At 43.6% G+C, this 24,118-nt stretch overlaps 1 protein-coding gene across 4 annotated transcripts in view; it reads right to left on the reverse strand.

Annotated features, from left to right (window-relative positions):
* Positions 1 to 24,118, reverse strand: part of LOC135550488 (seizure protein 6 homolog) — a 225,646-nt gene that overhangs the window by 35,347 nt on the left and 166,181 nt on the right. For all 4 annotated transcript variants that reach the window (XM_064981358.1, XM_064981356.1, XM_064981357.1 and 1 more), the window contains exon 5: positions 8,825 to 9,010. In XM_064981358.1, the coding sequence (XP_064837430.1) occupies positions 8,825 to 9,010 (186 nt within the window). The remainder of the gene's footprint in view (positions 1 to 8,824; positions 9,011 to 24,118) is intronic.

Here is a 24,118-nt window from a genome sequence, read left to right on the forward strand (position 1 = left end):
CCCGGAAGCCAGCTACACCAATGTGTCGGAGGAAACACCGTACACCTGGCGACCGTGTCAGGGTGCATGAGCGCAACCCTCTCCTATCCCGGACGACGCTGGGCCAATTGTGCTCTGCTTCATGGGTCTCCCAGTCACGGCCAGCTGTGACACAGCCTGGGATTGAACCTGTAGGTCTGTAGTGAAACCTCAAGCACCGCTGCGCCACTCGGAAGAACGCCGCAAATTGATTTGAACAAATAATTGGTCACCCAAAAAATGCGGCCCTCCGTTGAATTTCAAAATCCTGATCTGGCCCTCGAGCCAAAAAGTTTGCTCACCCATGGTGTACAGCGTGTTAGCCATAGGCCCAAAACAGGGGCGAAATTGAACCTCCCGCTTTAATGCTCTTAGTTGAAACAGAAATTGACCCACTATGCTGTTTACTTTCTGCATCTGTCATATCGCTGAGACTGCCTTTAACCACATGGATTTAATTGCTTACCGTGAACCATTTTTGGAGTAACATTTAAAAAACTCTTAAATGTAATTAAATGTATTGTAAAATGTAACTACGTAATCCCCTAAAGTAATGATTTATCATGAGAGGGCCATAATCAATAACTAGTAATGCTGCATACTCCAAGAAAGGTTCAAATCTCAACTCTCTGGTGATTTAAAAAAAAAATTGCTGAGGTGTCGTCACTTTTGAGAACACAAGCTCAAGTACACAGTACAAATATGATAAAATATGAAAAATGGTATATTATGTATTTCCTGTATGTTTTACATAATTGTATATTATGTAAAACTGTATGAATAAGGCTTGCAATTACTTATATTTGTTCTAAATATAGTATAATAAATGCATACAATGACTAACTATAAGATTCCACCTTCCTCATAACTATAAAATGCATATTTGTATATTTAGTGTTAGAGAAAATGTGCGTATTTTCTAAAAGTCTCTCTTGAACAAAATGTCTGCCCCCATCTCTGGGAACATCTCACAGAGCTCTAGCTTGCCTACATTCGGAAGAGCGAATGAAATGGTAGGAGGGAATTCCCAGGCTCAAGTGGTGTCAGACATCCTGCTTCACACAGGCAGAAGAGGCACACTCCTGTGTCCGTGGGAATCAGGACTACCGCTCAATGTAAGACCATTTAAAATCGACAGTGTCCACAGATGGCTTTATAAGCAAAAATGGTGATGGGAATCGGTACCAGAACCACGTAGGTCCCCTTGACATGGGACTTTATATTGAAGTCTCTTCCGCATTTCTTCTTATGACGACTTTTGACAAATATGTTAGATCGAATTACATAAACTATTTATGAAAAAAAAGTAGGCTTGATGAGTTACTTGCTCAAGTAACAATGCTATAACACTGCACAATTGCGCCTAACCCGGGATTTCAATTTTAAAAAGTCTGGAAAACGGGATGGAGTTTACAGTGAGAGAATTCAAGTTGCACAGTGGTAAGCCAGACACCTGATTGGGCAACCTGTTCTCAGAGCATTTCGTATTATTATGTTCTTATATCAGATTCCCTATTTCATATGGTATGTATTAAAACCTGTCTGGGATTGGGGGCAGCATTTTTACGTTCGGATGAAAAGCATGCCCAGAGTAAACTTTCTGCTACTCAGGCCCAGAAGCTAATATATGCATATTATTAGTAGATTTGGATAGAAAACACTCTGAAGTTTCCAAAACTGTTTGAATGATGTCTGTGTATAATAGAACTCATATGGCAAGCAAAATCCTGAGAAAAATCCAACCAGGAAGTGGGAAATCTGAAGTTTGTAGGTTTTCAACTCATTGCCTATCAAATACACAGTGTCTATGGGGTCATATTGCACTTCCTAAGGCTTCTACTAGATGTCAACAGTCTTTAGTTGTTTGAGGCTTCGACTGTGAAGTAGGGGCGAATGAGAGCTGTTTCAACCAGAGGTCTGGCAGAAGGCCATGAGCTGATCACGCAGGCACCTGTAAGAGCGACCTGCATTGCATTTCTAAAGACAAAGGAATTCTCCGGTTGGAAAAGTATTGAAGATTTATGTCAAAAACATCCTAAAGATTGATTCTATACATCGTTTGACATGTTTCTACGAACTGTATAACTTTTTGAACTTCCATCTGAACTTTCGCCTGGACTTGCCCGCGCCTCGTGAGTTTGGATTTGTTTACTAAACGCGCTAACAAAGGAGGTATTTGGACATAAATTATGGATTTATTGAACAAAACAAAAATGTATTGTGGAACTGGGATCCATGGGAGTGCATTCTGATGAAGATCATCAAAGGTAAGTGAATATTTATAACGCTATTTCTGACTTTTACTGACTCCACAACATGGCGGGTATCAGTATGGCTTGTTTTTGTGCCTGAGCGCCGTACTCAGATTATTGCATGGTTTGCTTTTTCCGTAAAGCTTTTTTGAAATCTGACACAGCGGTTGCATTAAGGAGAAGTATATCTATAATTCTGTGGATATTACTTGTATCTTTTATCAAAGTTTATGATGAGTATTTCTGTAAATTGATGTGGCTCTGTGACCATAACGCACCAATGTAAACTGAGATTTCTGGATATAAATATGAACTTTATCGAACAAAACACACATGTATTGTGTGACATGAAGTCCTATGAGTGCCATCTGATGAAGATCATCAAAGGTTAGTGATTAATTTAATCTATATTTCTGTTTTTTGTCACTCCTCTCTTTGGCTGGAAAATGGCTGTTTGTGTTTTTGTGACTAGGCTCTGACCTAACATAATCATATGGTGTGCTTTTGCTATGAAGACTTTTTTAAATCGGACATGATGGGTAGATTAACAAGAAGTTAAGCTTTAATTTGGTTCATTGCACTTGTGAATGTATGAAAGTTAAATATTTCTAAAAAATATTTTTGAATTTCGCACTCTGATTTTTTAGCGGATGCTGCCGCTAGCGGAACCCCTAGCCCGAACAAGTTTTAATTTGTGGATGTTCATCATCCATTTCATATGATATGTTACAAATTGCAATTCGTACAATATGTTACGAATTGAAATTCGTACAATATGTTAAGAATTAGCAAAACTGGACAATATGTAAACATTTTGTAAAAACACATGATATGTGACCCCCCTACACTGGCTTCCTGTTAAGGCAAGGGCTGATTTCAAGGTTTTACTGCTAACATACAAAGCATTACATGGGCTTGCTCCTACCTAGCTTTCTGATTTGGTCCTGCCGTACATACCTACACGTACGCTACGGTCATAATACGCAGGCCTCCTAATTGTCCCTAGAATTTCTAAGCAAACAGCTGGAGGCAGGGCTTTCTCCTATATTGCTCAATTTTTATGGAATGGTCTGCCTACCAATGTGAGAGACGCAGACTCGGTCTCAACCTTTAAGTCTTTACTGAAGACTCATCTCTTCCGTGGGTCATATGATTGAGTGTAGTCTGGCTCAGGAGTGTGAAGGTTAACAGAAAGGCTCTGGAGCAACGAACCGCCTGTGCTGTCTCTGCCTGGCCGGTTCCCCTCTCTCCACTGGGATTCTCTGCCTCTAACCCTATTACAGGGGCTGAGTCACTGGCTTACTGGTGCTCTTCCATGCCGTCCCTAGGAGGGGTGCGTCACTTGAGTGGGTTGAGTCACTGACGTGATATTCCTGTCTGGGTTGGAGCCCCCCTTTGGGTTGTGCCGTGGCGGAGATCTTTGTGGGCTATACTCGGCCTTGTCTCAGGATGGTAAGTTGGTGGTTGAAGATATCCCTCCAGTGGTGTGGGGGCTGTGCTTTAGCAAAGTGGGTGGGGTTATATCCTGCCTGTTTGGCCCTGTCCGGGGGTATTATCGGATGGGGCCACAGTGTCTCCTGACCCCTCCAGTATTTATGCTGCAGTAGTTTATGTGTCGGGGGGCTAGGGTCAGTCTGTTATATCTGGAGTATCCGGTGTCCTGTGTGAACTTAAGTATGCTCACTCTAATTCTCTCTTTCTCTCTTTCTTTCTCTCTCTCTCTCGGAGGACCAGAGCCCTAGGACCATGCCTCAGGACTACCTGGCATGATTACTCCTTGCTGTCCCCAGTCCACCTGGCCGTGCTGCTGCTCCAGTTTCAACTGTTCTGCCTGCGGCTATAGAACCCTGACCTATTCACCGGATGTGCTACCTGTCCGAGACCTGCTGTTTTCAACTCTCTAGAGACAGCAGGAGCGGTAGAGATACTCTTAATGATAGGCTATGAAAAGCCAACTGACATTTACTCCTGAGGTGCTGACTTGCTGCACCCTCAACAACTACTGTGATTATTATTATTTGACTATGCGGGTCATTTATGAACATTTGAAAATCTTGGCCATGTTCTGTTATAATCTCCATCCGGCACAGCCAGAAGAGGACTGGCCACCCATCATAGCCTGGTTCCTCTCTAGGTTTCTTTCTAGGTTTTGGCCTTTCTAGGGAGTTTTTCCTAACCACCATGCATCTACACCTGCATTGCTTGCTGTTTGGGGTTTTAGGGTGGGTTTCTGTACAGCACTTTGAGATATCAGCTGATGTAAGAAGGGCTATATAAATACATTTGATTTTTCTTTTGATATGTTACGAATTCCAATTTGTTGTGGCTAACGTTGGCTAAGTGGCTAATGCTATTGCTAACGTTAGCTACCCGGCTAAAGTTAGCAAGGCTAGGGGTTAGGGGTTAAGGCTAGGGTTAAGGTTAGGAGTTAGGTTAAAGGGTTAAGGTTTGGGTTAGGGTTAGGATTAGCTAACATGTTAAGTAGTTGCAAAGTAGCTAAAAAGTAGTAAGTAGTTGCAAAGTTACTAATTAACTAAAATGCTAAAGTTGTCTGTGATGAATCTCCCTGATCTACATTTACTATGTTAAATCTAGTCTATGAGAACAGTCTGGATGGCCTACCATAGAAAGCATACAAGAAACCTCCATTAACCTCTGCGCAGTGGGAGACAAATAACACCCAGTCCATTTAAACTGAGTTTAATTACTTTAATCATTCAGCTGAAAAGTTGGAGATCTCTGAGGGGGTAACTATATATTCTCATTGGTTCTCAGTGAGCGGCTGGATGGATCCTGGGGTTGAAGAGCTAAAGTGTGTCTTTCTGTGTGTGTGTGTGTGTGTGTGTGTGTGTCAAATCAAATCAAATGTTATTTGTCACATATACATGGTTAGCAGATGTTAATGCGAGTGTAGTAAAATGCTTGTGCTTCTAGCTCCGACCATGCAGTAACATCTAACAAGTAATCTAACCTAACAATTTCACAACAACTAGCTTATACACACAAGTGTAAAGGAATGAATAAGAATATGTACATAAAAACATATGAATGAGTGATGGCCGAACGGCATAGGCAAGATGTAGTAGATGGTATAGAGTACAGTATATACATATGAGATGAGTAATATAGGGAATGAAAAAATTATATAAAGTGGCATTGTTTAAAGTGGCTAGTGATACATTTATTACATGAAGATTACAAAATGCAGTAGGTGGTATAGAGTACAGTATATACATATGAGATGAGTAATGTAGGGTATGTAAACATTATACAACATGGCATTGTTTAAAGTGGCTAGTGATACATTTATTACATCAATTTTTCCATGATTATAGTGGCTAGAGTTGAGTCAGAATATTGGCAGCAGCCACTCAATGTTAGTGATGGCTGTTTAACAGTCTGATGGCTTTGAGATAGAAACTGTTTTTCAGTCTCTCGGTCCCGGCTTTGATGCACCTGTACTGACCTCGCCTTCTGGATGATAGTGGGGTGAACAGGCAGTGGCTCGGGTGGGTGTTGTCCTTGATGATCTTTTTGGCTTTCCTGTGACATTGGGTGGTGTAGTTGTCCTGGAGGGCAGGTAGTTTGCCCCCGGTGATGCGTTGTGCAGATCTCACTACCCTCTGGAGAGCCTTATGGTTGTGGGTGTAGCAGTTGCATTTCCAGGCGGTGATGCAGCCCGACAGGATGCTCTCGATTGTGCATGTGTAATAGTTTGCGAGTGCTTTTGGTGACAAGCTGAATTGCTTCAGCCTCCTGAGGTTGAAGACGCGCTGTGGCGCTGTCTGTGTGGTGGACCATTTCAGTATATCCGTGATGTGTACACCGAGGAACTTAAAACTTTCAAACCCTCTCCACTACTGTCCCATCAATGTGGATAGGGGGCTGGTCCCTCTGCTGTTTCCTGAAGTCCACGATCATCTCCTTTGTTTTGTTGACATTGAGTGTGAGGTTATTTTCTTGACACCAGACTCCGAGGGCCCTCACCTCCTCCCTGTAGGCCGTCTCGTCGTTGTTGGCAATCAAGCCTACCACTGTAGTGTCGTCTGCAAACTTGATGATTGAGTTGGAGGCGTGCATGGCCACGCAGTCGTTGGTGAACAGGGAGTTCAGGAGAGGGCTGAGAACGCACCCTTGTGGGGCCCCAGTGTTGAGGATCAGTGGGGTGGAGATGTTGTTACCTACCCTCACCACCTGGCGGTGGCCCATTAGGAAGTTCAGGACAGTTGCACATGGCGGGGTCGAGACCCAGGGAGCTTAATGACGAGTTTGGAGGGTACTATGGTGTTAAATGCTGAGCAGTAGTCGATGAACAGCATTCTTACATACTGTAGGTATTCCTCTTGTCAGGATGGGTTAGGGCAGTGTGCAGTATGATTGTGATTGTGTCGTCTGTAGACCTATTGGGGCGGTAAGCAAACTGGAGTTGGTCTAGGGTGTCAGGTAGGGTGGAGGTGATATGGTCCTTGACTCGTCTCTACAAAGCACTTCATGATGACGGAAGTGAGTGCTACGGGGCGGTAGTCATTTAGCTCAGTTACCTTTGCTTTCTTGGGAACAGGAACAATGGTGGCCATCTTGAAGCATGTGGGAACAGCAGACTGGACATGCCCATAAACACACCAGCCAGCTGGTCTGCGCATGCTCTGACCACGCAGCTGGGGATGCCCCCTGGGCCTGCAGCCTTGCGAGGGTTAACACGTTTAAATGTTTTACTCATGTTGGCTGCAGTGAAGGAGAGCCCACAGGTTTTGGTAGCGGGCCTTGTCAGTGCCACTGAATTGTCCTCAAAGCGAGCAAAGAAGTTGTTTAGTCTGTCTGGGAGCAAGACATCATGTTCCGCGACGGGGCGGATTTTTATTTTGTAGTCCGTGATTGACTGTAGTCCCTGCTACATACCTCTCGTGTCTGAGCCGTTGATTTGCGACTCTACTTTGTCTCTATACTGACGCTTAGCTTGTTTGATTGCCTTGTGGTGGGAATAGCTACACTGTTTGTATTCGGTCATGTTTCCATTCATATTGCCCTGATTAAAAGCAGTGGTTCGCACTTTGCGTGAATGCTGCCATCAATCCACGGTTTTTGGTTTGGGAATGTTTTAATAGACGCTGAGGGTACAACATCACCGAGGCACTTGCTAATAAACTTGCTCAATGAATCAGCGTATTCATCAATGTTGTTGTTTGACGCTATGCGGAACATATCCCAGTCCACGTGATTGAAGCAATCTTGAAGCATGGAATCTGATTGGTCAGACCAGCGTTGAACAGACCTGAGCACGAGTGCTTCCTGTTTTAGTTTCTGTCTATAGGCTGGGAGCAACAAAATGGAGTCGTGGTCAGCTTTTCCGAAAGGAGGGCAGGGGAGGGCCTTATATGTGTCGCGGAAGTTAGAATAACAATTATCCAGGGTTTTGCCAGCCCGGGTCGTACAATCAATATGCTGATAGAATTTAGGGAGCCTTGTTTTCAGATTAGCCTTGTTAAAATCCCCAGCTACAATAAATGTTTATTTATGTTTACCTTTATTTAACTAGGCAAGTCAGTTAAGAACACATTCGTATTTACAATGACAGCCTAGGAACAGTGGGTTAACTGCCTGTTCAGGGGCAGAACGACAGAACGACCTTGTCAGCTCGGGGGTTTGAACTTGCAACCTTCCGGTTACTAGACCAATGCTCGAACCACTAGGCTACCCTGCCGCCTCAGGTTATGTGGTTTCCAGTGAAACAAAGAATGCTACAGTCTCTGATGTCTCTCTGGAAGGCAACCCTTGCTTGGATTTCGTCTACCTTGTTGTCAAGAGACTGGACATTGGCGAGTAGTATGCTCGGGAGCGGTGCGTGATGTGCCCGTTTACGGAGCCTGAACAGAAGACCGCTCCGTCAGTAATGTTGGTGAGTTGACGTTGCTCTTATATCCAAAAGTTCCTCCAGACTGTATGTAATAAAAGCTACGATTTCCTGGGGTAGCAATGTAAGAAATAACACATAGAAAAAACAAAATACTGCATAGTTTCCTAGGAATGCGAAGCGAGGCGGCCATCTCTGTTGGTGCTGGACGTATAGTATGTGTGTGTCACGAATCCCGCCGAAGATGGTGCCTCTTCCTGTTCGGGCGGCGCTCGTTGTCGCCGGCCTACTAGCTGCCATTGATTCCCTTTCTTTTGTTTCTGTTAGTTTGGTCTAATTGTTTACACCTGTTTTGAGTTAAGTTTTGTTTGTAGGCTATTTAAGGGCACTAGACCCGCTGGCTATTGTGCGGGCTTGTTCTCTGTTCATGGTGTTGGATTATTTTGTGGTCTCTATTTTTCCGGACAGTTTTAGTCCTGTTTGTTTGGACGGGTTATTTAATGCGCCCTTGTGTTTGGCATGTCCGTTTTCACTGTCTTTGGAAATAAGATCCACGGTTCGGAACTAACCTGCTCTCTGCGTCTGACTCCTCCACCCACTATTCCTAGAAGCCTTAACAGTGTGTGTGTGTGTGTGTGTGTGTGTGTGTGTGTGTGTTTGTGTGTTTGTTTGGCAGGAAGGAAGCAGTGTTGTTGGCTCTTACCCAGGCATTTGGGCTCCTTTCCACTCCAGTAAGGTGTAGTGGCGTTGCGACAGGTGAGCATGGTGGGGCCTTGCAGCTGGTATCCGGTCAGACACTGGAAGTAGGCTTCTCCCCCAGCATGGAGGTGAGTCACTGATACTTCCCCATTGGCTGGCTCCTTAGGGAAGGCACAGCTTAGAACGAAGGCTAGATGGAGAGAGTGAGAGAGTGGGAGGGAGGGAGGGATAATTAAGATTGAATCAGTCATGACTGGATTGATATGATTTCATATTATAAAATTCATCGAAATGGTGTTTCGAAGTGGAATCAGTTGTTATCTTAGCGGCACCATTTTACTTGAATTATATGTATACTGATGCAAGCTCCCAGCCATCCAAGACATTTATACCAGGCGGTGTTTGAGGAAGCCCGGAAAATTGCCAAATACTTCAGCCACCGCAGCCATGTACTTTTCTCTCCACTACCATCCGGCAGGCGGTACCAGAGTATCAGGTCTCGGACCAACAGGCTCACAGACATCTTCCATCCCCAAGCAATAAGACTGTTGAACAGCTAATCAATGGCTGCCCACCGTCACCCACGGACTGTCTGCACTGACTCTATCTGCACTGACTCTATCTGCACTGACTCCATGCACACTCACAGGTCTCTACCCACAAATTCACACGTTTAAACTGACACTGACATTTTCGCACATGTTGACGCCCATACACAATCACACATGCACACACACTTTCACCATATGCGCTGCTGCTACTATTTCTTATAACAGTTTTTGTCTATAGTTTTGGTACTAATTTTCAAAACTCTAAGTACAAAACTCCAAACTGGTAACACTTGTCACACAGCCAGTCTTACAGTACATTCAAAACCTTTCATTATGCATTCATTTTACCATACATTTCAATCCAAAATATAAGTTTACTGTGAAATTTAATGAGTACATTGATTTAATCACCAAAACACAACATAATGATATCTTCTCAATTTAGTTATTTTAACAACCAGTTAATCCAATAGCAAAACATTCAAGATACATGTTTATAAATGACCCTTTGAATGTAGTATGTTACAGTACTGTACATTACACTGATTTCACATTAAGCAATATACTTACACTACCCATTAAAATTGACTGAACATCAAATTTTACATAATTTCTATCCCATGTGTGATCAAAGGTGTGATCATTGAAGACATATTTTACAATGTAACCAATGAAACAAATGACAGAAACAATGTTTAGCTGGCACTAGTTTGCATCAAGCCTGTCTTGAACATTTGGCCATCGGTTCTCGTCCAAATCACAGTAAATATCCTCATTGTTCATGCATCTGGGGAATTGGCGAATCCAAGCTTGACATACAGTGCATTCGGAAAATATTCAGACCCCTTGACTTTTTCCACATTTTGTTCCATTACAGCCTTATTCCAAAATTGCATTACATTCAATGTTTTCCTCATCAATCTACACACAATACCCCATAATGACAAAGTGAAAACAGGTTTATAGACATTTTTGCTAATTTATAAAAAAATAAAAAACAAAAAAAAGCTTATTTATATAACTACTCAGACGCTTTGCTATGAGACTCAAAATTGAGCGCAGATGCATCCTGTTTCCATTAATCATCTTTGAGATGTTACTACAACTTTATTGGAATCCACCTGTGGTAAATACGATTGATTGGGAAAGGCACACACCTGTTATGAACTTGAGTGAAGACCCAAAAGCGGTTTTAACAGAAAACAGAGTTCTTTAATGAAAAACAGGAATGGCATAAATCCTCTTCCAACGTTGACAGCGGAACAAAAAGAACGTTAGTATAGTGCAGGAAGCACCTGCCAGGCAGACTCCGACAGGACAGGACAAGGTGGAAGCAAACGAGACGACAGCTTGCTTCTGGCATCAAAAAACACAAACAAGAATCAGACCCTGAAAGTAGCAGGAACAGAGAAAGAAATAGAGACCTAATCAGAGGGGGAAGAGAGAACAGGTGTGAAAGAGTGAATGAGCTAGTTAGAGGAGATGTAGAACAGCTGAAGAATGAGAGACAGAGAAGGTAACCTAAAAAGACCAGCAGAGAGAGTGAAGAGAAAGGACAGGAACAGACATAACAAGACATGACAGTACCCCCACTCACCGAGCGCCTCCTGGCGCACTCGAGGAGGAAACCTGGCGGCAACGGAGGAAATCATCGATCAGCGAACGGTCCAGCACGTCCCGAGAGGGAACCCAACTCCTCTCCTCAGGACCGACCCCTCCCAATCCACTAGGTACTGATGACCACGGCCCCGAGGGCGCATGTCCAAAATCTTACGAACCCTGTAGATGGGTGCGCCCTCGACAAGGATGGGGGGAGGGACGAGCGGGGGCGCGAAGAACGGGCTTAACACAGGAGACATGGAAGACCGGGTGAACGCGACGAAGATAGCGGGAGAAGAAGTCGCACTGCGACAGGATTAATGACCTGGGAAATACGGAACGGACCAATGAACCGCGGGGCCAACTTGCGAGAAGCTGTCTTAAGGGGAAGGTTCTGAGTGGAGAGCCATACTCTCTGACCGCAACAATATCTAGGACTCTTGGTCCTACGCAATTAGCGGCCCTCACAGTCTGCGCCCTATTACGGCAAAGTGCCGACCTGACCCCCTTCCAGGTGCGCTCGCAACGCTGGACAAAAGCCTGAGCGGAGGGGACGCAGGACTCGGCGAGCTGAGATGAGAACAGCGGAGGCTGGTACCCGAGGCTACACTGAAAAGGGGATAGACCGGTAGCAGACGCAGGGAAGCGAGTTGTGGGCGTACTCTGCCCAGGGAGCTGTTCTGACCAAGACGCAGGGTTACGAAAAGAAAGACTGCGTAAAATGCGACCAACAGTCTGATTGGCCCGTTCGGCTTGACCGTTAGACTGGGGATGAAAGCCGGACGAGAGACTGACGGAAGCCCCAATCAAACGGCAAAACTCCCTCCAAAATTGAGACGTGAACTGCGGGCCTCTGTCGGAAACGACGTCAGACGGAAGGCCATGAATTCGGAAAACATTCTCGATAATGATCTGAGCCGTCTCCTTAGCAGAAGGGAGCTTATCGAGAGGAATGAAATGAGCCGCCTTAGAGAATCTATCGACAACCGTAAGAATAACTGTCTTCCCCGCTGATGAAGGCAGTCCGGTGATAAAATCTAAAGCGATGTGAGACCACGGTCGAGAGGGAATGGGAAGCGGTCTGAGACGGCCGGCAGGGGGAGAGTTCCCAGATTTAGTCTGCGCGCAGACCGAACAAGCGGCGACAAATCGACGCGCGTCACGTTCCCGAGTGGGCCACCAGAAACGCTGGCGAATGGAAGCGAGCGTACCCGAACGCCGGGGTGGCCGGCTAACTTGGCAGAGTGGGCCCACTGAAGAACGGCCGGACAAGGAACGGGAACGAACAGAAGGTTCCTAGGACAAGCTCGCGGCGACGGAGTGTGACGAGTGCTTGCTTTACCTGCCTCTCAATTCCCCAGACAGTCAACCCGACAACACGCCCGTCAGGGAGAATCCCTCGGGGTCGGTGGAGACCTCAGAAGAACTGAAGAGACGAGATAAAGCATCAGGCTTGGTGTTTTTGAGCCCGGACGATAAGAAATAACAAACTCGAAACGAGCGAAAAACAGAGCCCAACGAGCCTGACGCGCATTAAGTCGTTTGGCTGAACGGATGTACTCAAGGTTCCTATGGTCAGTCCAAACGACAAAAGGAACGGTCGCCCCCTCCAACCACTGTCGCCATTCGCCTAGGGCTAAGCGGATGGCGAGCAGTTTCAGCGATTACCAACATCATAGTTACGTTCTGACGGCGATAAGCGATGAGAGAAAAACGCGCAAGGATGGACCTTGCCGTCAGAGAAGAGCGCTGAGAAAGAATGGCTCCCACGCCCACCTCTGACGCTGCGTCAACCTCAACAACAAACTGGCTAGAGATGTCAGGTGTAACAAGAATAGGAGCGGATGTAAAACGATTTTTAAGAAGATCAAAAGCTCCCTGGGCGGAAACGGACCACTTAAAGCACGTCTTAACAGAAGTAAGGGCTGTGAGGGGGAGCTGCCACCTGACCGAAATTACGGATGAAACGACGATAGAAATTAGCGAAGCCCAGAAAGCGCTGCAGCTCGACGCGTGACTTAGGAACGGGCCAATCAATGACAGCCTGGACCTTAGCGGGATCCATCTTAATGCCCTCAGCGGAAATAACGGAACCGAGAAAAGGGACAGAGGCGGCATGAAAAATGCACTTCTCAGCCTTCACATAAAGACAGTTCTCCAAAAAGGCGCTGGAGGACGCGTCGCACGTGCTGAACATGAATCGAGAGAGACGGAGAAAAAAATCAGGATATCGTCCATGTAAACGAAAACAAAAATGTTCAGCATGTCTCTCAGGACGTCGTTAACTAGTGCCTGAAAGACAGCTGGAGCGTTAACGAGGCCGAAAGGAAGAACCCGGTATTCAAAGTGCCCTAACGGAGTGTTAAACGCCGTCTTCCACTCGTCCCCCTCCCTGATGCGCACGAGATGGTAGGCGTTACGAAGGTCCAATTTGGTGAAAAACCTGGCTCCCTGCAGGATCTTGAAGGCTGAAGACATAAGAGGAAGCGGATAACGATTCTTAACTGTTATGTCATTCAGCCCTCGATAATCCACGCATGGGCGCAGGGACCCGTCCTTCTTCTGAACAAAAAAAAACCCCGCTCCGGCGGGAGAGGAGGAGGAGACAATGGTACCGGCGTTGAGCGAAACCGACAAATAATCCTCGAGAGCCTTACGTTCGGGGAGCCGACAGAGAGTATAATCTACCCCGGGGGAGTAGTTCCCGGAAGGAGATCAATACTACAGTCATACGACCGGTGTGGAGGAGAGAAGTGGCCTTGAACAACTGAACACCGTGCGCAGATCGTGATACTCCTCCGGCACCCCTGTCAAATCGCCAGGCTCCTCCTGTGAAGTAGAGACAGAGGAAACAGGAGGGATAGCAGACATTAAACAGGTTACATGACAAGAAACATTCCAGGATAGGATAGTATTACTAGACCAATTAATAGAAGGGTTATGGCGCACTAGCCAGGGATGACCCAAAACAACAGGTGTAAAAGGTGAACGAAAAATTAAAAAATAAATGGTTTCGCTATGATTACCAGAGACAGTGAGGGTTAAAGGCAGCGTCTCACGCTGAATCTTGGGGAGAGAACTACCATCTAAAGCGAACAAGGCCGTGGGCTCCCTAACTGTCTGAGAGGAATGTCATGTTCCCGAGCCCAGGTCTCGTCCATAAAACAGCCCTCCGCCCCAGAGTCTATCAAGGCACTGCAGGAAGCAGATGAACCGGGCCAGCGGAGATGGACCGGAAAAGTACTGCGTGATCCAGAAGGAGAGGCCTGAGTAGTTGCGCTCACCAGTAGCCCTCCTCTTACTGATGAGCTCTGGCTTTTACTGGACATGAGGTGACAAAATGACCAGCGGAGCCGCAGTAGAGACAGAGGCGATTGGTGATTCTCCGTTCCTTCTCCTTGGCCGAGATGCGGATACCCCCCAGCTGCATAGGCTCAGCATCCGAGCCGGCGGAGGAGGGTGGCAGTGATGCGGCAGGTGGCAGTGATGTGGAGGGGGAGCAGCGGAGAACGCGAGCTCCTTTCCACGAGCTCGGCGACGAAGATCAAACCGTCGCTCTATGCGAATAGCGAGAGCTATTAAGGAGTCCAGACCGGAAGGAACCTCCCGGGAGAGGATCTCGTCCTTAACCTCGACGAGGAGACCCTCCAGAAAACGAGCGAGCAAAGCCGGCTCGTTCCAGTCACTTGAGGCAGCGAGAGTGCGAAACTCAATAGAATAATCCGTTATGGATCGATTCCCCTGACATAGGGAAGACAGGGCCCTGGAAGCCTCCTCCCCAAAAACAGAACGGTCAAAACCCGTATCATCTCCTCCTTAAAGTCTTGATACTGGTTAATACACTCAGCCCTCGCCTCCCAGACTGCCGTGCCCCACTCACGCGCCCGTCACAAGGAGAGAAATGACGTAGGCGATGCGGGCTGCGCTCCTGGAGTAAGTGTTGGGCTGGAGAGAGAACACCACGTCACACTGAGTGAGGAATGAGCGGCACTCAGTGGGCTCCCCAGAGTAACACGGCGGGTTGTTGATCCTGGGCTCCGGAGACTCGGAAACCCCGGAAGTGGGCGGTGGATCGAGGTGGAGTTGGTGAACCTGTCTTGTGAGGTCGGAGACTTGGACGGCCAGGGTCTCAACGGCATGTCGAGCAGCAGACAATTCCTCCTCGTGTCTGCCTAGCATCGCTCCCTGGATCTCACGGCGGAGTGAAAAGGGTCCGGAGCCGCTGGGTCCATTCTTGGTCTGATTCTTCTGTTATGAACTTGAGTGAAGACCCAAAAGCGGTTTTAACAGAAAACAGAGTTCTTTAATGAAAAACAGGAATGGCATAAATCCTCTTCCAACGTTGACAGCGGAACAAAAAGAACGTTAGTATAGTGCAGGAATCACCTGCCAGGCAGACTCCGACAGGACAGGACAAGGTGGAAGCAAACGAGACGACAGCTTGCTTCTGGCATCAAAAAACACAAACAAGAATCAGACCCTGAAAGTAGCAGGAACAGAGAAAGAAATAGAGACCTAATCAGAGGGGGAAGAGAGAACAGGTGTGAAAGAGTGAATGAGCTAGTTAGAGGAGATGTAGAACAGCTGAAGAATGAGAGACAGAGAAGGTAACCTAAAAAGACCAGCAGAGAGAGAGAGTGAAGAGAAAGGACAGGAACAGACATAACAAGACATGACACACACCTGTCTATATAAGGAGTTGACAGGAAGAGTATTGGATGTCCAAACATCTTCCATTTAAGAATGATGGCGACCACTGTGTTCTTGGGGACCTTCAATGCTGCAGAAATGTTTTGGTACCCTTCCCCAGATCTGTGCCTCAACACAATCCTGTCTTGGAGCTCTACGGACATTACCTTTGACCTCATGTTTTGGTTTTTGCTCTGGCATGCACTGTCAACTGTGGGACCATATATGGACAGGTGTGTGCCTTTCCAAATCATGTCCAATCAATTGAATTTACCACAGGTGATCTCCAATCAAGTTGTAGAAACATATCAAGGATGGCCAATGGAAACAGGATGCACCTCAGCTCAATTTTGAGTCGCATAACAATACTTTTGTAAATAAGTTATTTCTCTTTATGAAAACCTATTTTCACTTTTTCATTATGGGGGATCGTGTGTAGAATGAAGACCATTTTTTAAAAGATCAGTTGGATTAAGTAATAGTAAAACGTATTTTAACTAAAGAGACGAGAATCGCATCAAAAGTAAAGTGAGCATTGCATTGTGAAAAGCAATTACTTTACACAAATGCATTGGAATGTGGAACATGTATTTCTAGATTAAACACTGACTAAATTTGGTGAAAAAGTGACTGTATGATTTTGTGTGTTTTACTTAGTCAATTAAAAATGTGCTTAGAGCTCTGAAACAACTGCCTTGTTGATGATCTGTTGTGAAAATGTATCACAAAACTCCACCAAAGCAATAAAAAAAACTATTATCATTATTATTTTTCCTGCTAACAGACATTTTTACACTTGGTTACTTGTACATATCTACCTAAACTACCACCAATATCCTTGCACATTGATAAGGTATTGGCACTGACCCTGTATAAAGAGTACATTTTTGTGTGTTTTTATTTATTTTGTGTTTGTATTTTATCTTATTTTCTTACCTTTGATATCTAATACTGCATTAGAAAACAAGTTAGCATTTCACCCTACTGTTTACACATGCTGTATCCTGTGCATGTGACTAATAAACTTTGATTTGACACTGCACACACACACACAAAGTAAATGTTGTGCATGAAAAATGTGGTATAATTGGTCAAGCAGAGCTGTTTTCATTAGTATTCTACTTGGGTTATAAATACTCCACTCCAGCTGCTACAATTAATTGCAGTTTAAAAGTACATTTGCAAATAGATTGTGACATGTTTGCAATGACTAATGAGTCTTAGTGTGCAAGTCTACACACACAGCTGTGGCAGGGAACTTTAGGTTTGGTTTAGAGGGTAGAAGTAGAGATGCAGATCAGGGCCTTGCTTCCCAGATAACTTCAGAACAAAGTTGACTACAAATCAGTGTTGGAAAATGTATCCAATTGTCATACTTGAGTTAAAGTAAAAATACCTTAATAGAAAATAACTCAAGTAAGATTGAAAGACACACATTAAAATAAAAGTCCAAAAGGATTTGGTTTTAAATATACTTAAGTATCAAAAGTAAAAGTGTACATTATTTCAAATTCCTTATATTAAGCAAATTAGTTGGCACCATTTTTTTGTTTTTCAATATAGAGATAGCCAGGGGCACACTCCAACACTCAGACAAAATGTAATTTCATTTACAAACGAAGCATGTGTGTTTAGTGAGTCTGCCTGGTCTGAGGCAGTAGGATGACCAGGGATGTTCTCTAGATAAGTGTGTGAACTTGCCAATTTTTCCTGTCCTGCTAAGCATTCAACATGTATCAAGTACTTTTGGATGTCAGGGGAAATATATGGAATATACTTTATACTATTTTCTTTAGGAATTAAGTGAAGTAAAAGTTGTAAAAAATATAAATAGTAAGGTACAGATGCCCTAAAAAATAACTTAAAGGAAAACTCCACCCAAATGTTTTGCTTGTCAGCAATCAAGTTTCAAGATATGTAACTTTCAAAACACAGAAATCATCCGGGTAGATGCATTTTGTATCATATGATGCAAAACGGTGCATCATATGATGGAAATGCATCATACAGGGATGATTTCTGTATTTTGAAAGTCACATATCTTGAAAACTTGATTTCTGACAAGCAAAACCTTTTGGGACTATATCAACAATGGACTAATGAAACAAATACCAAAAGATAGTCTTTGGGTGGTGTTTTCCTTTAAGTCGTACTTTAAAGTAATTTTTATTTAAGTACTTTACCCCACTGCTACAAATACAAAGTTGCCAAAAGCTTTGCAATTCTTACAAACAAGTGAAGAATAAAATTATGTTTAAAAAGAAAACCGAAATGACTGTATTAAAAGATACGTAGTCTACATGGATCTATATACTATAGGCAATTTAAATCATATTAAAATCACTTTCATGTTCAACCAATTGAGTTCTACTTTGAGACTAGGCTACTGTCTGTAATTTGTGCCTCAATGTGTTTCATGATGTGACAACATGTGCGCAATGATGTGCCCAATCTGTGATTTACTGCATTATTATTGGGTAAGTATAATAAGCCGCCACAATAGACTATTTGCAGCAATAGGTGGGAATGATTCTAATGTTCAGGTAAGATTTGAATGGAGAAAGCTGATCCGAGGGCAGCACTGCTTTTCTTTTGATCCTGTCAGTATCGACACATGGTCTAACGATGCACTTAGCGAATTTTCTCTCTACATGCTTGTTTGGGAAACACTCTTAAAAAGTTGGCTCGTAAATAACGATGTACCTGCTACAATCATTGTAATGCTTTAGTTACTGGGAAACGAGGCCCAGTTCCATTTCAGAGCTGGTCTGTTAATGTTATAGTGAGGAGAAGAATTGCCTCTGTACCAGTTGTCAAACCGCTATTAGTCCAGAGCAGCAAGATGAATGGGCTTCAACTTCCCTGTCCTTAAAAGAATTGTGCTACATAGGATGTATGGTAGCAATCATTAGTTGGCGTGGATGATGGATTGAGCTAACCATGTCCGTAATAGGAGCTATAAAACAGGCCCCTGCCTGTCGGAGCGCAGGCCCACTCTGCTCTGCCTCACTGGTCCAGCATCCTCTCTGAGATTATATTCCTGAGGTCCAGTACAGATAACACGAAATCCTGGAGTCTGTTGAAAAAACACCATGACAGCAAAAATATACTTTTAAAAAACACCGGACCAACAATAAAGCGATAGTGACAGACAGAGGTGGTCTAAGGTAAAGCCTAGAAAGATAAGATAGTTAGCCAAAATGCCTGCCTCACTCCTAGAGATCTACTGTAGGTGTGTTAATACCAACAATGTGTGGCATCTTCGATTGTTGAATCTGATTGCTGTTACTGTAAATTACAACAGTAGTCTGTATATCAAGCATAACAAAGCTGAGAAATAGACTCCATGTCTGCAGAGCGTGACAGCCAGAGGGTGACAGCCATCTTTAAAAACAGAAAGCAAAGACAAGGACCCCATGGGGATCCCTACTGTTTAGTATGTCTGACTCAATCCTTTACTCATTAATATGATTTGGAGGAACAGTCGGAGTGGAAATGAGCTGTTAGGTTGTGTCAACACGCAGGTAGAAACATTTCAAAACAAATTTCAGCTTACACTACTGCTCTCCTGCTTTAAACCAGTCACTACACTCTTTGGGTTCTTTGGCTGTCCCCATAGGAGAACCCTTTGAATAACTATTTTTTGTTCCAGGTAGAAGCCTTTTGAGTTCCATGTAGAACCCTTACACAGAGGGTTCTACGTGGAACCCAAAAGAGTTCTACATGGAACCAAAAACGGTTCTACCTGGAATAAAAACGGTTATACTATGGGGACAGCCGAAGAGTGTACCTCTTCCGTTCCTGCTCCCCCAGACACAGGACTAAAAGGCAGAGTGTAGCGTGCTGCTCCTGAGACAACCACTTTTGGGGCTGAGTGTGCAAACACTCAACCTGGTCTCAGAGCATTTCGTATTATTCTGTACGTAAGTCCCAGATGCTCTATATACTATGATATGTTACATTTCGTATGGTATGTATTAATTTGTGGATGTTTCGAATTACAATTTGTATGATATGTGCAAAATTTGCAAAATGTACATGTTACGAATTTGCCAAACGTTTGATATGTTACGAATTCTGATTTGATGTGGCTGATGTTAGCTAGGTGGCTAAGTGGCTAATGCTGACATTAGCTAGCTGGCTAACTTCAGCTAGGTTAGGGGATATGGATAAGGTTAGGGCTACTTTTAGGAGTTAGATTAAAGGGTTAAGGTTAGGGTTAGCGGAAGGCTTAGCTTAAAAGGTTAGGGTCCAAAGCACCTCTCACTCACATGGCTCTCTCAGATATCTCAATTCTTATTAGCCAAAGCCCATCATGAGATTAGGTCCTTCTCACAGTGAAGACAGACACATTGGGGATGCAACTGCGTGCATCCGAGGTGCATATTGAAGATGTTAGAAGGAAGAACTGTCCAAATTTACTTTTTGTCAACCAACAAGATGAGTAGGCCTAACGAACAGAAAAAGCATTAGCGTATGTCAATCTACAATCCCTCATAGTACAAAAGAGACCTATTCAATTGGTCAACTCCAAAAATGAATACAACCACTAGCATCAAAAAAGTGTTTAGAAGCAATGAGGCTGATGCAACAGATCAGAACGTTTAGTTTAAAACATTGATAAACTATTAGGCTATTTCTTCACGTTATAAGCGCAGCAACGCTTATAACGCAAGTAATGCTTTATTATAAAGGTGTATTTTTATGGTGAAAATTATCTTCACCAAATTTGAAATTCACTGTTGCCTATGTATTCCAGTTAGGCTCTACACCGGTTGTAAAGCAGATTAATGTGCTTAATTTTGAGAAGTTATTTGGCCACTTTAGTTGTGATACAAACCTTATCAAAACATACAGGCCTATGGGCTAGGCTATATGAGGTTTATGTCTATGATTTGAACAATTCACAAAAAAAAGTCATGCACTGTTTCTTGCCTTACTGCACACGCTGGCCATCATTCAATAGTTATAATATGTCATTCACAAGTGACAGGCTAATAGTGTCACCCATCAAAAGTGGATAAATAAATATAGTAGGCCTAACCTATAGAAAGCTGATGGGATCCTCCTCTTTTTAATAGAGGCCACCAAAACTCTGTTTTCTCATGCAATTCCATAGCCTTTAGAAATGTTGTACAACATCAGCTCATGGTCTCTCATGAAGTGTTTGATTTCGATTTTCGACCACATTTGCATTCATGTCAGAGTGATTAGAGGGACAATAGATTGCTGAGTACCAGGCAGTTAGCAAGTTTGGTAGACTACTAATGACCGTCTGCAGCATCAGAGCTTCCGTGTCTAAACTGTCACATGGAATTTGACTGTGATTATGACTCGTCACCACCGGTGTGGCGGTAATATGGTCACAGTAAGAGTCCTATGTTAGGGTAAGGGGAAGGGTTAGCTAATATGCTAAGTAGTTGCAAATTAGCTAAAACGTAGTAAGTAGTTGCAAAGTTTCTAATTATCTAAAATAGCCTAAAGTAACCTTCTGTCTAATGTAACCATACCAAACATTATATATCATACATTTACTATGTTACGTCTAGTCTATGAGACCAGGCTGAGAGACTGAGCAACAGAGCATTAGGCTGTCGATAAACGGTTAAGCATTACAGAAACCACTCAAACGGTATAATCACTGCTTTTTAAATACCTCTCTCATCATGGATGCATATGAAAGTCAACATTAAAGCTAACAGTTTTACAGCCCACAACTTAATTTCAAGCCCTCTCCCTCCCTACCAGAAGTTATTTGGATATTAGTGCTGAAGTAAAGGACGCTCTCCCACAGCAGTCTAACTCAATAAGACGGACAAGGGCATGAGGTTTTAGTGTCTGCCGATTTACTAAGGATCCACTTTAGCTGTTGTGTACTATACATCATTGTACTTTTTAACACTGTTGTGCTATGGTATACTTTGCAGGAAGTTGTTATGTTTCTTCTTGATGTACTACATGTGGTTGTAGTGTGCAGCAGCCATGATTTATCACAAATGCCCTCATAAACATGTACATAACTCTCCGGGCAGTAATAGGGTGTTAAATTATCATCTTACCTGGCTGCCTCAGTGGATCAACAACCGCTTAGGGTACCAAGAGTACACAGAAACATTTGTCATCCAGAGACTATCATGTATTGTTTGCATTACTGCTATAGGAACAGCACAGAACCAATAAAGAGAAAATTATTTGTTACTCACTGCATACTGTAGATACAGTGCATTTGTAAAGTCTGAGGTCCTGAGCGCTCTGGAGCAGGTTTTCATCAAGGACGTCTTTGTACTTTGCTCCGTTCATCTTTCCCCCGATCCTGACTAGTCTCCCAGTCCCTGCCGCTGACAAACATCCTCACAGCATGATGTATCACCACCATGCTTCACCGTAGGGATGTGCCAGGTTTCCTCCAGACGTGATGCTTGGCGTTCAGTCCAAAGAGTTCAACTTTGGTTTCATCAGACCAGAGAATCTTGTTTCTCATGGTTTGAGTCCTTTAGGTGCTTTTGGCAAACTCCAAGTGGACTGTCATGTGCTTTTTACTGTTGTGTGACTTCCGTCTGGCAACTCCACCATAAAGGCTTGATTGGTGGAGTGCTGCAGAGATGGTTGTGCTTCTGGAAGGTTCTCCCATCTCCACAGAGTCTAAATATGGGAATTTAGTTTTGGCATTATATAGTATTGTTTGTAGATTGATGAGGAAAACATTGAATGTAATCAATTTTAGAATAAGTATTTGTCTGAATACTTTCCGAATGCACTGTATCTCCCATAGGCTAACAACAGACTCTCTTTAACCTTTTTGGAATAGGGGGCAGCATTCAAAGAACATCAAAGGTAAGTGATTAATTTTATTGCTATTTCTGACTTTCGTGACTAATTTATTTGGCCGCTAACTGTTTGTAATGTTTTGTGTACTGAGCGCTGTCCTCAGATAATCGAATGGTTTTCTTTCGCTGTAAAGCCTTTTTGAAATCTGACACGGCAGATGGATTAACAACAAGTTAAGCTTTATTTTGATGTATTGCGCTTGTGATTTCATGAAAGTTAAATATTAATAGTAATTTAATTTGAATTTGGCACTCTGCCATCAGCGTCCCACTGATCCTTAAGCAATAGTATTTTTTAAGGCTTGTCTCTTTGTATTTGGTTCTGACCTTTTAACAGGATATTGAAGTCCAACTAACTAAGTTTTTCCCTGCAGCTTTTGAAAGGTTTTGAACTATTATTAACCAAATACCAATCAAATGTCAATACATCCAACTTAAATTACAAACCACACCCTGAAGAAAGGCCTCAGGGCTGGGTGTGCTAACATAGGTTCTAATCAAATGAACACGTGGATTTCTTCCACACCAATATGTCCCTCATAATGAAGCAGGAAGCTCTCCACAGTAAATCAATGAGGCGCAGAGTGAGAGTCCAGCCGCCCTAGGTCATCCATTCAATTCCTAGTTTATCGCTGGCTCCACTGAGCCCAGTTATTGCCATTATCATACCACCATTTCCATCTCTGTTGAGCCTGTACAGTGTGTATGCTGCAGGCAAAGACTTAATGTGTGGAGCCAATCCCTTAAGAATTAAATTACATGCGGCCTCCATTCCATTGTACGTCGTCTTATAGGGCCATAAAGCCTGATTGTTTTGCTATTACAAGTAATGGTTCCACAGTGAATGCAGTCAGGCATATTAGCTGATGGTAGGGCCTCAGGCAACAGATGTTGAGGTAATGTCCTTGATTATTCTGCCCTGGAAGAGAGGAAAAATAGGATGAAAAGTGGAGGAAACGACTGGAAGTGTGATCCTAATCTCTGCCCTTAGTGACAGCTGTCCTGGGAGTATGAATGACATCCTATCTCATCAATCACAATTGCTGTTTCATCAGTCAAGGGTCAATAGGTATTGATGCACAGAGCCAAAGTGGATAAAGGATTATTACTAGTGGCAATGGTGGCTAGTCGTAGGATTGACCACCACTTTGGCATTAGGCTACAATAATCACATGCCTTTGGAATGGCATGTCACTGAGTAAAATAGTCTAATAAACTCAATATTGACCTGACCTCTAACCTATTATGGCAGGTTGAATTTGTAATCTGTCATGTATTGCATATTGAATTACTTATTAAGTACGGCAAATCAATGGTATGGATGATGACGACAATGATTACAAATCACTACTGATTCATGGCAACTAATCAGCAGTTTCAAAATAAAGGAAGTTGCACACTCCATGTATAATCTCCCAGCAATTTAATGGGTATTTACCAACGTTTCGGCATCAAGGTGCCTTCATCAACTAATCAGCAGTAATCACAGGTGCAGGGCAGCCTACAGCATCAGTGGTAATGTAATTGGGTGCTCAGGAGAGTCACTCCACTAATGCAGTGGAAAATTACATAATTAGTCATGCTATCCCTTGTTTTGCTGCTTAAAGAATAGTCTCCTGTGATATGCTAGTG

This window comes from Oncorhynchus masou, chromosome 12 (assembly GCF_036934945.1).
Source record: "Oncorhynchus masou masou isolate Uvic2021 chromosome 12, UVic_Omas_1.1, whole genome shotgun sequence".
Taxonomy (NCBI): domain Eukaryota; kingdom Metazoa; phylum Chordata; class Actinopteri; order Salmoniformes; family Salmonidae; genus Oncorhynchus; species Oncorhynchus masou.